At 42.6% G+C, this 15,556-nt stretch overlaps 1 protein-coding gene across 6 annotated transcripts in view; it reads right to left on the bottom strand.

Annotated features, from left to right (window-relative positions):
• The window catches only part of LOC122740281 (voltage-dependent N-type calcium channel subunit alpha-1B-like), a 225,947-nt gene that overhangs the window by 39,621 nt on the left and 170,770 nt on the right, over positions 1–15,556 (bottom strand). For all 6 annotated transcript variants that reach the window (XM_043982276.1, XM_043982270.1, XM_043982274.1 and 3 more), the window contains 4 exons: positions 12,583–12,648; positions 10,983–11,074; positions 5,100–5,247; positions 2,251–2,378 (listed from right to left, as the gene is read on the bottom strand). In XM_043982276.1, coding sequence (XP_043838211.1) covers positions 2,251–2,378; positions 5,100–5,247; positions 10,983–11,074; positions 12,583–12,648 — 434 coding nt within the window. The remainder of the gene's footprint in view (positions 1–2,250; positions 2,379–5,099; positions 5,248–10,982; positions 11,075–12,582; positions 12,649–15,556) is intronic.

Genomic DNA, 15,556 nt, shown 5'->3' with positions numbered 1-15,556 from the left:
CAGTGGTTTTGTGAGGATTGAATGATATAATGAATATGAAGTGATTTATGTCAGTTCTTATGATTATTAAGCCTGGGCCTATGGACTTGGCTGTTAACAGAGTCAGTCTAAACATGAAGACAAGTCACTTCTCTCAATACAATGCTGAGTTTTCTGACCCACATTGTTTCTCCCTTGAGTCAGCTGAGCTGAGGACACAGTCATCCCTTTAGGGATCTGCCATATTATTTTCCTTCTAATAGATACCATGTCCTTAGGATTGCTTCTTCTTTATCATTGCTACTAGAGGCTACACAGGTAAAAACCATGAGAAAAAAGATCTGGATATTTCCAAGACAAACTGCTTTCTTTCCTGGCAGAATGTTGAGCTCCAACACCTCAGTGCCACCCCCTCTACTGATGTCAGGGGCCAAAGAGCCTTCCCAAATCTTCCAAAGCTTTTTTGATCCAAACCCATACTGGTTGGGTCATGAAAACCTCCTGCCTGACTGCTGGACTTTTTTTTGGAATGTTGTAAAAAATAGCTAAGCAAAGCTGAAGGAAGAAAAGAATAACTGCTGGGCAGAAGGACTCATAAGACGTGACTACACTCAACATCAGGTCTGATCCACAGATCCTGGTGCTCCTCAAACAGCCTTGAATACTTAGATCTAGGGTAAGTGGTTGATATTTCCTTGCTCAACAGTAACTATTCTGATGTGATAGTCATCAAGATGATAAGTGAGGCCTTCCAGCCCTTTGAGATAAGAGGTTGGGCCAGCTCTCCCTGGGGATCTGTGCCTGCCTAGAAGGAATTTCAGGGCGTTTCTCCCTGTAAAGTTTTCTCCATTAGGAGGAAGTTCTGCCTGTAGGTAGAAGAACAAAAGCTTTCTTAAAATGCTGGGCTCATTTAGGGAATGGACTGATGCTAAGTACAGCCATGCAAAGGAGCAGGGACAGGAGAGGATGGAAGGGAGAGAGAACTCAGGGAGGGGCCAATAGCAACATTGGCACCCCTGCCCCACAGGAATGCTTCTCCGCTTCAGTTCTCACCAGGTTTGTGCACTGAGGCTCTAAGGGAAATTTTCACCTAACAGAGAAGCCTTGAGCCAAACCCTAATTCTCATAGTCCCTGTTTCGCACAAAGTAGGCAATCTTTTAAAAATACTTGATGCATGAATGAATCCATATTCTTTTCTGGCCTTCCCTGATGATGAAGACCCCCAACTGTTGGGATGTAGGTATGTAATTGTTTATTTGGAGTCTTCCACCTGGTAAGTGAGTCATAAAAAGATCTTGATAATATAGCTTACTTAATGCCAAACTATTCCCTTCATGCCAACAAGTACCTTAATGACAAACTATTCTCTTTATACTAGTGGGTACCTTCTGATTCCCTTCAAAGGAACACAATGGACTGACTGACCATCTCTCCTATAAAGCTTTATAAATTACTTTAAATCCATCCATCCATCCCAGACAATACATAGTTTCACAGTTAGTATCACCAAAGGGAAAATTCTCCAGGCAAAAATGAAGTGCTCTCAGGGAGACTATCTATTCTGAGATCATCTGGGTTTTCTATCTTCAGTTAAGTTCATGAAGGTGATGGAGGTCTCTACCTTAGAGAAGTGACTAACTGGGAAAAGGAAAGAAATTTTGATTGTTAAAAGTCTCACTTGACCTCAGAGTGTTCTTTATGTCCCAAGCACTCAGAAGTCAAACTCTTTATAATTCTCACAAGGGCATCAGAGCTTAGTGACAAGACAGCCTATGTGCCCCGAGAAACAAAAAGCTCCCAGAACCCCATGGCTTGGGATCATTTTTCAAGAGATTCCTCTACCACCATCATATTGGGGATCTGGTTAAATGAACACATTTCCATCATCAACAGAAACCTCCCTCTCTAGGTAGATGTGGATTATATAGAAACATCATCAAGATAGTCTATAAACACTAGAGTACGCTCCAATGCTTGCAGAGGGCATAGGAGCTGCATGCTAATTTTTTTCTTTTTCTTTTTTCCCCAAACCTGCTTATTTTCTCTGCAACACAATACATCATGACCATCAAAGTTTAAGTGATCTTGCCCAAGGGGGCACCTTTTGGAATAATTTTGGAATAGTTTTCAATCATATTTCCTTTGCAAGAGCATGGTAGGGCCAAGTTTAACCCCTTTTCTGAACACCACGAATTAAGGGAGCAGGGACTGTGGGACTATCTCCTCCAGGGACCTCCACAGCATGTAGAACATACAAAGCATATACGTACCATGCAGCTGGGTCATATTCAGCCCAGACCCGAATAAATTCATCCAAGTGGTGAGGCCCTAGGATGGAAGAGTCTCGAGTCAGGTACTCAAAATTATCCATAATTACAGCCACAAAGAGATTCAGCATCTGCAGGAAAGAAGAACAGACAATATAAGAAAAGTGGGCCATGGGGGTCTTTAGCCAGTTGGCAGCTAGAAAACAGCATGTTGGAAGCTTGGCATTCCCTTATCTGCCCCTCATTGCCATTTGAATTCTATGAGCACAAAGGTTATTATTATAGCCTAAGGTTAACAAGAACACAAAATCCAATTCAATTTAACAACTATTTCCATTCACAAACCATCAAAACCCCTCCTTCTAGAGAGTTTTGTGAAGATCTGTCCAAATGGCAACTATTTTATTTACATTAGACTCCCCACCTACCTCTGCTACAATTCCAAGCCTCTTCTGCTAAGAGATATTCATTGAGCCAATCTGAAAACTGGTGAACACCATAAGAGACCTTGACTACCATCCTGAAAGGTGGTGCAAGACATGCATTAGAAGTAGCTTTCAGTTACCTCTATACAATCCTGGAGTAAACCCTTGCCCTGGGCATTAAAGGTAGGATCTGGCTTAAAAAGTATACACACGGGCAGCTAGGTGGCGCAGTGGATAAAGCACTGGCCTTGGATTCAGGAGGACCTGAGTTCAAATCCAGCCTCAGACACTTGACACTTAACTAGCTGTGTGACCCTGGGCAAGTCACTTAACCCTCATTGCCCTGCAAAAAACAAAACAAAATAAAAAAAAAGTATACACACATCGACTTTCAACTCTACTCCACATTTCCTACCCCATACTCTTTCTCATGTTATAAACAAGGAACCCAGGGCTCTGAATGGTACAGTTGCTTGCTCAAGGTCATTACTAACCCAGGTTGTCTGATACCAAATCCAGCATTCATTTAACTAGACCTTACTGCTCCCTTTGCCCTCACATCATTAAACTCTGATCTCTCCCTGCTCTTCATTCTAACCCTCTTTAAGGCCCTGGAGAGGAAACTGATAGTGGATAAATGGGAGGGAAGTTGGGTTATGGTGATACATTCTGCCCACACTTTGGGTCTGTTTTTATTAGTAATCTTGGAGAATAGTGCAGGGCAGGTGACAATTTTGTCATTCACAAATGAACAAAGATGCCAATATCAGGCAATTATAGGGCAGAGTGACAGAATTGAAGACATCAGTAGCAACTTGTGATATTTAACCAAGGATATTTTGATGGAAACCCTTAAAAGCAAAAGATTTGCTTCTAGATGGATGAATGAAGGCCATCTCAGGGTTTAAATCACAAGGCAGATTGTACATTTGGACAAAGTAAAATAGAGAGATGAACAATTAGCTAGTGACTGCTGTCAATGGAGAATCCAATTTAAATAAACTAAAAAAAATTCTTGGCAGGGATTGGGCAGGGAGGGGAGTTGGCTTAAATTTTCTCAGTATTCACTTCCACTACTCATTTCTTTTCCTATGTAGGCAAAGTTCAGTAAAGGTAGGCCACAGTCACTCAGTAAGAATGTTGGTCCCACTACATCAAGAGAGAGCTAGCCAACCATGGTATTGATCTGAGATTTCTCTATAACACCATGGTCCTCCAGACCATGGGCAATGAGATGCAATCTGGTGACAAGTTTGTCAAGAGGGATCCCCCAAAATATTAAGATCCCCCATTGGTGATCCAAAGTGGCTCCAAGGCTTAGGAATCTATTTGTCACTGAGCTGACCAAGAGGTTAAGTTATTCATTGATGTTCTCAGGGTTCTCTCTCTCCTCACTAACTTTAGCCCTGTTACTCTCCCTTCTGTATATGGCCATCTGACTGTGGTATGTATGATTGGCTTTTTAAGTCAGTAAAGCCCAAGTGTTTGGTGCAAGAGAATTATCTGACTGAGACAAATTGCATTTTGATGAACAATGGCTTATGCATTTGTCTTTGAACTAAAATGTCCCTAACATGACCAGCTTGAAAGGTAACAAGGTGTGGTGGATACAGAGTTGGCTTTGAAGTTAGAAAACCTAGGTTAGAATCCCACTTCCACCACACAGTAGATGTATGACCACCTGCAAATCACAACTTCTCAAGGCCCCAGGAAACTCAGTAAGACTATGAATTATAGAAGAATTTTTTGTCTGCATCAGTAGAATTCTTTGCAATGATGAAACCACAGATCCAGATGTTGCTCAAATGATCAGTGAATCTTTTTAATTCTGGATGCATTTATACTCTGGTTTTCAAAGAAAGACCTGTGAAAATGTGCATTGTTTTGGACAATCTGCTAAAATGAACTCTTAGCAGAATTAAAAATCACAAGTTCTTAAGACTTATGGAATGTGTATAAAAAGATTCATGTGTTGCAAATAACAAGTAATTAGAAAAAAGTGACAAACTATTCAGAGGGGTAAAAGAAACCAACACAGTCTCTGGGTGTCCTAAAGCCCCTCCCCAGCCCATTCACCAAAGGGTGAAGGACCCCTGTTCACCCTGAAGCTTGGCAAACAATTGGTAATTAAAAGCATGAGGCTCTTTCCACAAGAGAAAGAAAACCCTTCACAATGAGTTAATTACCAAATGATTGCTTCTGGGATTAAAGGGTTTGATCACCAGGGTAATAAAGGCTTTTAAAATGGAACTGCCTGGTAATGTGACATGAACCCTAATTAGAAACCAGCAGGAGATGCATGGAAAGTGGAAGGAGGCTGAATTACAGAGTTTGCCTGGGAAATTAGATGGAAGTGAAGGGTATTTCAGGGTGCCAAAGGGTGCATGGGGATAGGGAGGGTAGAGACATGTAGTGACCTAGACTTACCAGAAAGGAACAGAGGAAGATGAAGGAAACGAAGTAAAAATAAGCAAAGTCACTCCCACATTCATCTTTTAGTTTGGTCTCAGGATCACAAGGACGGTTGCTGAGACATGACAACATGATCTCATGCCAGGCTTCCCCTGTGGCACTCCTGCAAAAAAGGGACAGAGCCACAGTGAGATTCTGCAGGGAGATCCAGGACCCCTTGACCATAGGCTCCCAAGGGGCACAGGCCCAGATGTTGTGGGATTTCAGAGTAGGAAAAAACAGATTCATTCCCATTGAACCACCTTCACCCATAACATTTTCCTTGAAGTTGCTTTCCAAGCCCTATGACCTCTGGAAAAAACCAAACCAAAAGCCAATTGAGGCAGAAGGGCATCTCTTCCAGCTTAAAGAGATTCCACATTAGGTTCTGCCCTGGGAAGACTTGAATCTCTTGAACCATTAAAAAGTACTTTTTTGCATCTTTCTAACTTCAGTCAAAGCCTATTTTCTCTACTTCTGATGGTTATAGAAATGGAAATCCATTACTAGTCACTCTCTTTTATTCACTTTTTTATCTCTCCACTCAGTCAAGAAATATTGATTGAAAAGCTACTATATGATGAGGCCCTGTATTGGACACTGTGAGGAAATATAAATCAGGTTAAATCATGTCAATAAGCATTTCTGAAGTGGTCACTAGGTGCTAGGAACTGTGCTAAGCCTGGGTATATAAAGAAAAGCAAAAACACAGTTCTTAATCTCAAGACACTTAGATGCCAATAACTAGGTAGATAAAAGCTATATCAAAATGTACAGAGTAGAAGGAAAGAACTCAGAAAAGGACCTACTGGAGTAGGTGCATTTTGAGTTGAGTCTTGAAGGAAGTCAGAGAAACTAAGAGGTAGAGGTGAGGGGGGAGGACATCCTAGGTGTAGGGGAGAGCTAGTATAAAGGCACAGAGATGGGAGCAACTTCAAGTAGGCCAGTGTTGTTGGAACACAAAGTCTGTGGAGGAGAGGAAAGTTTAGGGAGCCTTGAAAGAACCCATCTGACAACAAGGAGTATATAATTTAGGAAGAAAAACTAAGGTTCTTTACCTTGGAGTATTTATGTAACCAGTGGCCCAGAGCCTTAAGCCCTTAATTTGGGGGAATTCCCCAAATCATTCTTTTTAGCTCATGTTGCCCCCACTGAGGGTTTCCCTAGGAATTTCAGAATTTAGCTCATAGTATCTACAGATAGCAGCTCCTATGGAAAAACTAACAGTGCCTTGAATGCAGGACAGCCTTAATTTCAGCATCCTAAAAGTACAAAACAAGAAGGAATCATGGTAGCACATGGATAGTGGATAATAATTTTCTTTTTCCTCTACAGTTAGTCCTAGCTTCTCTCCTATATATAGTCAAGAATCATCCCCCAGAAGGGAGTAAAAGAGATCCCCTCAGTCTGAGGTATGATCATTTTTATGGTAGAACTTCTATCCTGTCCTTGCCTTCCAACCCTAGCCAATCTTCAGCCAGCAAATTCCTGTCCCTGGTGCAGGCTAATGTATTTCCTATGACCTTTCTCTTCATCTCTCTGTGTATAGTTTTCTGATCTATCAGCCCTAGGGTATTCCTAAAGAGGCCACCTTGATGATTGACTTATAAGATGGAGAGGTCAGATCCTAAAAGGTCAGGGCCCTGATGTCTGAGTTGGTATATTACCTGCACTGAACCTTCAGAATGACTGGGAGATTGCAAATCTGATCCATTGTTGGTCTCTAGCATGGTCAGAGGGCTCTAACCCCACTTCTAACTCCAGTGCCCCTTCTATCTGATCTTAAGTAAAGGTGAGGTCTCAGAAGGCTCTATTCCACACAGGAATCTATAAGTGGGTTAAAACTATATCTTGTTCTGGTCCCTCTGACCACAACCCTCTCTTCTAATTATTATAGTAAGTTTATGTGTCTAGTATAAAATAACAAAAGCAGAAAGTAAGATTGAAAAGGGGGGCATAGACGTCACTTACAGATCATCCTGTAGATCAAAGGAGCATAAGTTACTTACAAACTATCTCACAATTAACTAAAGTCCCATCCTGAGATGATGTGCTAATTCAGAGGAAGCCAGCCAGGCCTTGCTGTAAGGACCCTTGCTCATTGACTAAGGTCTGTAAGCAGCAGGTCAGCTCCCAACATCCACAGTAAGGCCAGCAGAACACCAGAGGTTACTGATAACTTTGAGATGATGTGGATATTAATGAATTAAACCCAAGGTGACACAAATAAGAGTTAGTCTGTCTCCAGTGAAAACCCCATAAAAATGAGACCCCAAACTCCTGCTGAGTACTCCTTCATCACCTAAGGGTCCATGCTTCTCAAGTGCTCCCAATCCCAGTCCATAATTATATAAGTGAGAATAGCTAGGTGGCGAAGTGGATAGAACACTTGACCTGAAGCAAGGAGGACCTTAGTTCAAATCTAACTTCAGACACTTGACACTTACTAGCTGTGTAACCCTAGGCAAGTTACTTAACCTCGATTGCCTTGTAAAAAAACCCAAGAACCAAACCAAAAAATTATACAAGCGAGTCTCTGTGCCTCTCTCCCTCCCTGTTTTCTTCCCCACCCTGCCTGCCTTCTTTCAACATTCCATCTCTTTCCCCATGCCATCTACCTTAGTACCACCATGTTGTGCCATTTGTCTCTGTACTTTCTGTGTTGCTTGCCCCTGTGCCCCCTGTACCCTATTAAAGCGTGATTGAAGCATTACTCCCCACTGCCATCATGGTCTTTTCCATGAGTATTCAAAGAACTGGTGTGCCTATCACCACTCAAACTTGAGGGACCCCCTTGTGGTCTCATTTCCTTATTCAATTAATAATTCCATAAATTAAATTAGCAATTCAATGAACTAAGCCTTATCAAAGACTTCTACCATCCTAGTGATGCCACTAATGTAAGATTATCCCTATCACCATCAGGACCCATTAATGTACATGCAAAGCTGTGCCAAAATAAGACCCTGATCTCTAAGGGAAATAGATAAAAAAGGGCTCTGTCTTACTAAGCCAGAGCACAAGAACTTCACACACCAAGGGAAGAAGGGACAGGAATCTTCTCAGCTTCAATGGCTATATGTGCTGTAATCCTGTCAGGAACTCAATACTGAAACCCCATTCATTCCCAGATCAGTGCCAAAACACTACATAACCTTAGCAGTCTAATACAGACCCAGATGGGTTGGAACCCATCAGCTGGTTGTAGTTTACAAAATACTTTATATACATTATCTCACTTGAACCTCACAATTATCCTGTGAGGTAAGTACTACTTGCTTTATTATTCCTTTTCTTTTACACAGATGAGAAACAGAGGCTCAGACATATTAAATGACGTGCCCAGGGTCACAACTGCTTATAAATATCAGAGGTGGGATTTGAACTCAGATCTTCCTGATTCGAAGCCCAGCATTCTAACTATTTGGTCATACTGCCTCTAATTGTCTCTACCAGGAAGTGAGTGGGTGGGCACAATTGTCCTGACTGATCACACAAAGGGACAAAGGGCAGGAGAAGCATCACCATTTCCAGATGGGGGAATAACATTTAATCAGGTCAGGAAGTCAATAAAACCAGATGCTTTGCACTTAATTTCTTACCTCATTGAGTGGGCAAGTTGACATGTGTAATGCTCTTTCACAGTACTGGCTAATTGTCTCCAGACAACTTCTTGGACCTCCCTAGTGGCACTACCTCTCTCTTCTATCAGGCACCTCCCAAGAAAGGAGGCATAAATACAATCTTGGGTATTGCTGTGACTTTGATTCCAGTTTTTTACTAAGACAAAAAGTGCTGCCGTACACATTTTGGCACGTTTCTAGGGTCTTCATTCTCATCTTGAACTCTGTCCCCTAGAACCAACTTGGATGCTGATAGGTAAACTTCTCTTTTATCTCACCCAGAATCAATGTCCATGTCACTTTCTGGTCACTTTCCAAACCATGCCACCTATATTCTAGCCATCCTTCCAACCCACTTCCACCACGACTTTGAACTCCTCCCTGGATCACTTGGCTTTGATAGATCAGCTGTTGCTTTATCTTGCCTGAAACAAGGCCTCAATGTCACTTCCCAACCATTTCCAAGACATACCAATGAGTGCATACTTCATTCCCATGGTTCTACCTTCCCCTTATGTATTGTCATAGGGCATTAGAATGGAAGCTTCTTACTCTTAGCAAGACAATGATCCAAAACAATCCCAAAGGACGCATGATGAAAAATACTAACCACAGCCAGAGAAAGAGCTGAGGGAGTCTGAATAGAGGTCAAAGAATACTATTTTTCACTTTCTTATTTTTTCATGGTTTTTTTCTTTTGGTTTGTTCTTTCACAACATGACTAATATGGACATGTTTTACATGATTGCATATATATATAACCTATAACAAATTGCTTACTATCTTAGAGAGGAGGGAAGGGAGGGAGGGAGAAAATGTGGAACTCAAAATTTTAAAAAGATTGAATGTTAAATAATTGTCTTTATATGTAATTGGGAGAAAATAAAATACTATTTTTAAAAAGAATGTAAGCTCCTTGAGGGCAGGAAACTGTCTTGCTTGCTTGTACTTGGCATTTTATGCACCTTGCCTGAAACATAACAGGCACTTAATAAATGCTCTGGCTATTTATCTGTTTGCCTGTCTATCTTTGGCTTGGGTTATATGAACAGGGGCAGTCAGGTGGCACAATGGATAAAGCACCAGCCCTTGAGTCAGGAGGACCTGAGTTTAAATCTGACCTCAGACTCTTGACACTTACTAGCTGTGTGACCCTGGGCAAGTCACTTAGCCCTCATTGCCCCACCAAAACAACAACAACAACAACAACAAAGAGTATGAACAATTTAAGGACTTTTCCCCAAAGTCATAGGAGACTAATTCACTTTTTTAGGGATCATAGGTCTAAAGATAGAGACAAAAATAGCCAGGAGTAATTCTTTCCAATTTCCATAGCTCTTTAGGATGGTTACTCTGAAGTTTTGCCCTGAGGCAAGGAAACTATAGCCTTTTATTGCCCAAGGCTTCTGTGCCACTTTGGAGAAAAATTGGGGAATTAGATCCACAGGCAACAACATTAAGTCCTTCTCAGACTTGCATTAGGGTGTGGGATTCTGTCTGAAATCAGGAGGCTTAGTGGAAGTCATGCCAAGGCAGGAGCAATAGATTCCAGGACCCTCAGGAAAAGATAGTTTTTCCTTAAAAGATATTAAAGCCATCCTTAAGACTTAGTTGACTCAGGGGATAGTTTCCCTTCCATCTAACCTTAAATAAAAGAGAGGTCTCAGAATGTTCTCCTCCAAACAGAAATTCATGAGCTAAGCATCATCAAAAACTGCCACCATTCTAGTGTTGCCACTAATATAAAACTACCGCCCACCATCACAAGAACCCATTGATGCATGTGCAGACCTGTGCCAAAACGAGGGTAAGGTTGTCAATGTGACTTTCAGTGTCCTGGGGACAAAAGCCAGGGCACCATTCCCTCACACTTTTGACTGGTAGACCAGCAGCAACATGACAAGCAAGGAAGCTGAACTTGGCTGAATCAATGCTGCATCCTCACCAAATATCATTTCCCTGCTCTGAATAGTCTTCCCCTATGACTGCTAAATAAACCTACTTTTGTTAATTCTCAGGTATCCCATGAGTATCTCATTTCATTCCAATCTTGAGCCTAAGGCACCCTGAATCAGGCCTCACCTAATACAGATGCCGACATGAAAAGCTCTTCCCACACCATCACCCTACATGTTGAGGGGGCTCAGAGATCCTTCTGCTCAGTCCTGAAGGGGCATTGAGATGCACCCTTGATGATTCTGTGCCCATAAATGGCAGACCTAAGGATTTCCCATACCTGAACAGCAGCATCAAGGCTTGTAGGAATGTCCGGAAGTTGTTGTGCCGATTGATATTAGTATCATCATCAAGAGCAATGTTTCCAAAGACCTGGAAAGGAAAAGCAAGACATAACAGAAACTCTGAGCTCAGGCCCTGGGCTCACAGCTGTTCACCCAGGGAGGACTTAGTAAAGGAGAAAGATCCATTAGCAGAACAGCATTGTCCATGTTTCTGGCATGAGACCAGAAACATAGCCATCTGTATGTGGGTATTCAAAAACCAAGCTCCAGCCCTGTCAGCATCTTACTAGCCAGCTCTGAAAAAGAGAAGCACAGCAGTGAAAGGAGACAGCAGGGAGCTTCCTATGTCTCTGTCCTTTGAAGACAAATGCTTTAACTGTTGAGTTTCTTAATTATCATGGTACAGTGGACTATCATCAGAGAACATGGCTTCAGATCCCACTTGGGACATTTATCTGTGTGACCTTGGGCAAATAGTTTACATTTCCTGAGCCTCAGTTTCCTCATCTGTTCAAATGAGGGGGTTGGGCTAGAAGGCCCCTGAGATCCCTTCTAACTCTGGTTTTAGGGTGCTATGACCATAGCCACAAAACCGTGACCAGGAGTGTGCGTCCTTCGGAATCTCTGTGTGTGTCTATGCATGCCCATGTCTGTGGGTACATGCCTAAGTATATTTATCTTATGGCTTTGTGTCTGCACATGTGCATCAAGACCTTAGAGGAATCTGTTGCTGTGTTGTTGTTCAGTCATTTCAGTCACATCCAATTCTTTATGACCCCATTTGGGCTTTTTTGGGCAAAAATACTGTAGTGGTTTGCCATTTCCTTCTCCAGTTCATCTTTACAGATGAGGAAACTGAGATAAACAGAGTTAAGTGAATTTCCCTGGGTCACACAGCTAGCAAGTGTCTGAGAGTAAGCTCTCAGAACTCATGGCACGATTGCCCAAAAAAACCTCCAAATAATGCCATAGGATAATTCCTGGAGCAGCAAAACCCACAAAAGAATGGGATGAGATAATTTTCCAACCAAAGATGGCTTAGAAGGTCGGCAGGAGGGGGCGGGTGTGCCAAAGCAGGAGTGGAGCTCAACCCCATAGTCACACTGACACAGATCCAGTCTCAGACAAGCTGAGCCAGGGAAAGAGACCCCCAGAGCCTCTGAATCAGCTGCAGCGCCAGTGTCATCTGGAACTAAGCTCCTGGTCTGGTGAGAGGGCTGAGTGGTTGACAAGGGGGAGATTACAGGGGTCTCTGCTGGTGCTGAGGTGGAACTTGGGTTTTTCACCCCTGCTGGGAACCAGCAAGTGAATGAGGCTAGATTTGAACTCAGGAATATGAGTCTTCCTGACTTCAGGCCTATTCACTGCACTACCAAGCTGCTCAGAGGGAATCTTAGTGAACAACTAATCCAACCCCCTAATTTTTACAAGTGAGGATACCAAGGGTCAGAGAGGTGATATGACCTGACCAAAGTCACACAGTTTTGAAGTGGCAGTGCCAGGGCTCCCACATCCATGTCTATACCCCCAGCTCTATGCACTCCAGCTCTGGGCCTGGCCATTCTTCCAGGTGGAGTTGGCAGCATGGGCACTCACCTGCATGCCAATGATGGCATAGATGAAGAAGAGCATGGCAATCAGTAAGCAGACATATGGCAGAGCCTGTGAAATGAGACACCAAAGGAGATGCTATTAACAATATGAGGAATCAAGCCTTCAAACTGAGGGGACCCAGATTCTCTGGGGGAGACTCAGGCTTGTGTTGTATTCTAAGTACCCCAAGTCCAGCCTGGAGACCAAAGGCTTCTTCCCATGAGCCACTGTGACATGCAGACTCCATCATGGTGTATACAGGGGATTAAAATATTGTCTGATTTTGCTTATTCCTCTTCTCTGAGGATGCATAACATTTTGTTGGCCCTTTGGTTACTGTTGCCCATTGGGCCAATGCCTAGCCAAAATGACCTAGTGGCAGTTCCCCAGATATGACATTCCCTCCCTCATCTCTGGGTCTTTGCTCAGGCTGCCCCCTTCAGCTTGGAAAACATTTACATCTCACCTCTACCTCTTAGAATCTCTAGCTTCCTTCAAGGCTCTGTTCAAAAGCTACCTCCTACATAATAGCATCTACCCTACTCACCTCCGTGGCTAATGCTCTCCCCTAAAATTATTTTGTAATTTTGTATTTACTTACCTATGAATATGTTGTATCCTCCCAAAAGAATGGAAATTCACTAAGGACAAGAACTGTTGTGTCCCCAGCACCTGGCCCCATGCCTGACACAAAATGGGCTCTTAAATGCTTATTGAATGAATGAATTCAGGAAACAATTCTCAGGGGACTCTATGGCTACAGTCCTAGGTTTAAATGAGAGTCTAGAGCCCACCACCCCATAAAAACATCCTAGATTATTCCAGCTCCTCAAATATGCTGGCTCTCATCTGTCATTTCGCTGTCTACTCCCAGAGTCCCTAGAAGGATCCCTGCAGTACATCTCCATCACTTGGCACTTCATTACCTAGGAGAGCTTGATGCCATCTGCAAAGCTGAAGGATTCCTTGGACACTCCCTCCCTTTGATTAGTTTAAAAATCTAAAATGAGATCAGTTTCAACATGGACCCCAGAGAAACTCTGTTATTGGTTCTTTTCTGTCTACAAAAAAAAATGCCCATTTATGTTGTCTGCTTTTTCTCTCTGTGATCCATAGTCCCCTAATTCCATGGTGATTCTATTTTTAAAATAGAATTTTTATGCAAAACTGTACTTTAAAAAGGTTCTTTAAACACCTAACTAAATGACTTTCACTGGTTTCCCACACAGCCTGTTGTGTGTGCCCTTCAAAGAACTCAGGAGGAAAAATGGGCTAAAAATGGGATTGGAGAGAGGCCAGGGTGGTAGAGGAGAAGGGGAGAGGCTGAGAAATTCAAGAGATCTACAGCCTGGACCCAGTGAACATGAAAACTAAAGGGCTTTAGAGAAAAATTGAAAGTATGATAAAAACAGTAAGAAAGATCTCTTCTTAAATCAATCTCTATATTTTACATATATGTTTATGTAAATGCTTTCTTTGCTGATGTAATGGAGGGCAGGACTTATTTTGTTTTTGTCTTTGTATCTCTTATACCTAGAATAAAGCCTGGAATTTAGGTGCATAATGAATGATTGTTTACTGAGATACATATATTTATTTCTACATAAGTGGGGAGGAGCGAGCGAGCAAGCGAGCGAGCAAGAGAGAGAGAGAGAGAGAGAGAGAGAGAGAGAGAGAGAGAGAGAGAGAGAGAGAGAGAGAGGGAGAGAGAGAGGGAACCCTAGCTCTGGTCTAGTGGTGGTCAGGATACAGTCTTGTTTCTGAAATTACCCTGGAAGGGCCCTAATCAGAGAAACTTGGTTCTACAGGACCAAACCACCACCAATAATAATAATAATAATAATAATAATAGACAATAACCACCTATTTTTATGTTGTGTTTTAAGGCACAGAGAACACCTTGTATACACTAACTCTGGGTTATGAGGGAACTTGACAAAGAGGCTTAGAAAGGAAGGGGAGGTGCTTTTGGGAAGGCTAGGTAGGAGGAAGAGATACCTATGATGGGCCACCAAAGTTGGGGGCTGAAGGTCAAATGTTGGTTATAGTCACAAAGACCCAGTGGCTTGCCCAGGGGAGATTGCAATACCTCAGGAGGAGGTGGATAACTCTATAAGGCAACATAGAGAATGAGAGACCAAAAAAAAAACACAAAAAAACCCAGAAGGGATGGCCGCAGGAAAAAAAATCACAAACCAAGAACATCTAAAGAAACTAAAATATTGTAAAGTAGCTGAATAGAAGGTATGTGTGTGTGTGTGTGTGTGTGGGAAGCAGATGGCTTTCTAGCCCCATTTCTCACCTTTGCTTCATTCCCTACCCCAGCCTAGCGTTTGCCCTTAGCAGGTGCCTTACAAATGTAAACATGAAACGATACTGCATCCACCAGGAGCATGTAACATCTCAGCATGCCCTTGTTTGCCTGTGACTCTCAGGATTAAGGCCCAGCAGGAAGCCACGGCACCATCCCTGAGCTGACATTTCGCTGACCAGCCTGGAGAAGGCTTTGAAATCAGTACATGTTGTCTGTTGCCAGAAAGAGTTTGGACTCCTGGGTAGAAGCAGGAGGTGAGTGAGGAGGAAAACCAAGCCCAAAGAGAAAAGCTATTGGGGCAGCTAGGTGGCGCAGTGGATAGAGCACCGGCCCTGGAGTCAGGAGGACCTGAGTTCAAATCCGGCCTCAGACACTTAACACTTACTAGCTGTGTGACCCTGGGCAAGTCACTTAACCCCCATTGCCTCACTAAAAAAAAAAAAAAAAGAGAGAGAGAGAGAAAAGCCATTGTTAAGAAACACAGAGCAGAGGAGAACAAAAAGGAGGAGAAAGTAGCCCACATCTGCATTGCACTTCATGATTTGCAAGACAAGAGGGTAGCCATAGATGACAATGACAATGATGTCATTAATCCAGCCTATAAATATGACATATCCTTTGACTTCTCAAAGCTTTTTTCCACACATATCATTATCTCATTTG

The sequence above is a fragment of the Dromiciops gliroides genome, chromosome 2, assembly GCF_019393635.1.
Source record: "Dromiciops gliroides isolate mDroGli1 chromosome 2, mDroGli1.pri, whole genome shotgun sequence".
In the NCBI taxonomy this organism is placed as follows: domain Eukaryota; kingdom Metazoa; phylum Chordata; class Mammalia; order Microbiotheria; family Microbiotheriidae; genus Dromiciops; species Dromiciops gliroides.
Note: the sequence above shows the minus strand (reverse complement) of the source record. Positions and strands in the feature narration are given on the sequence as shown.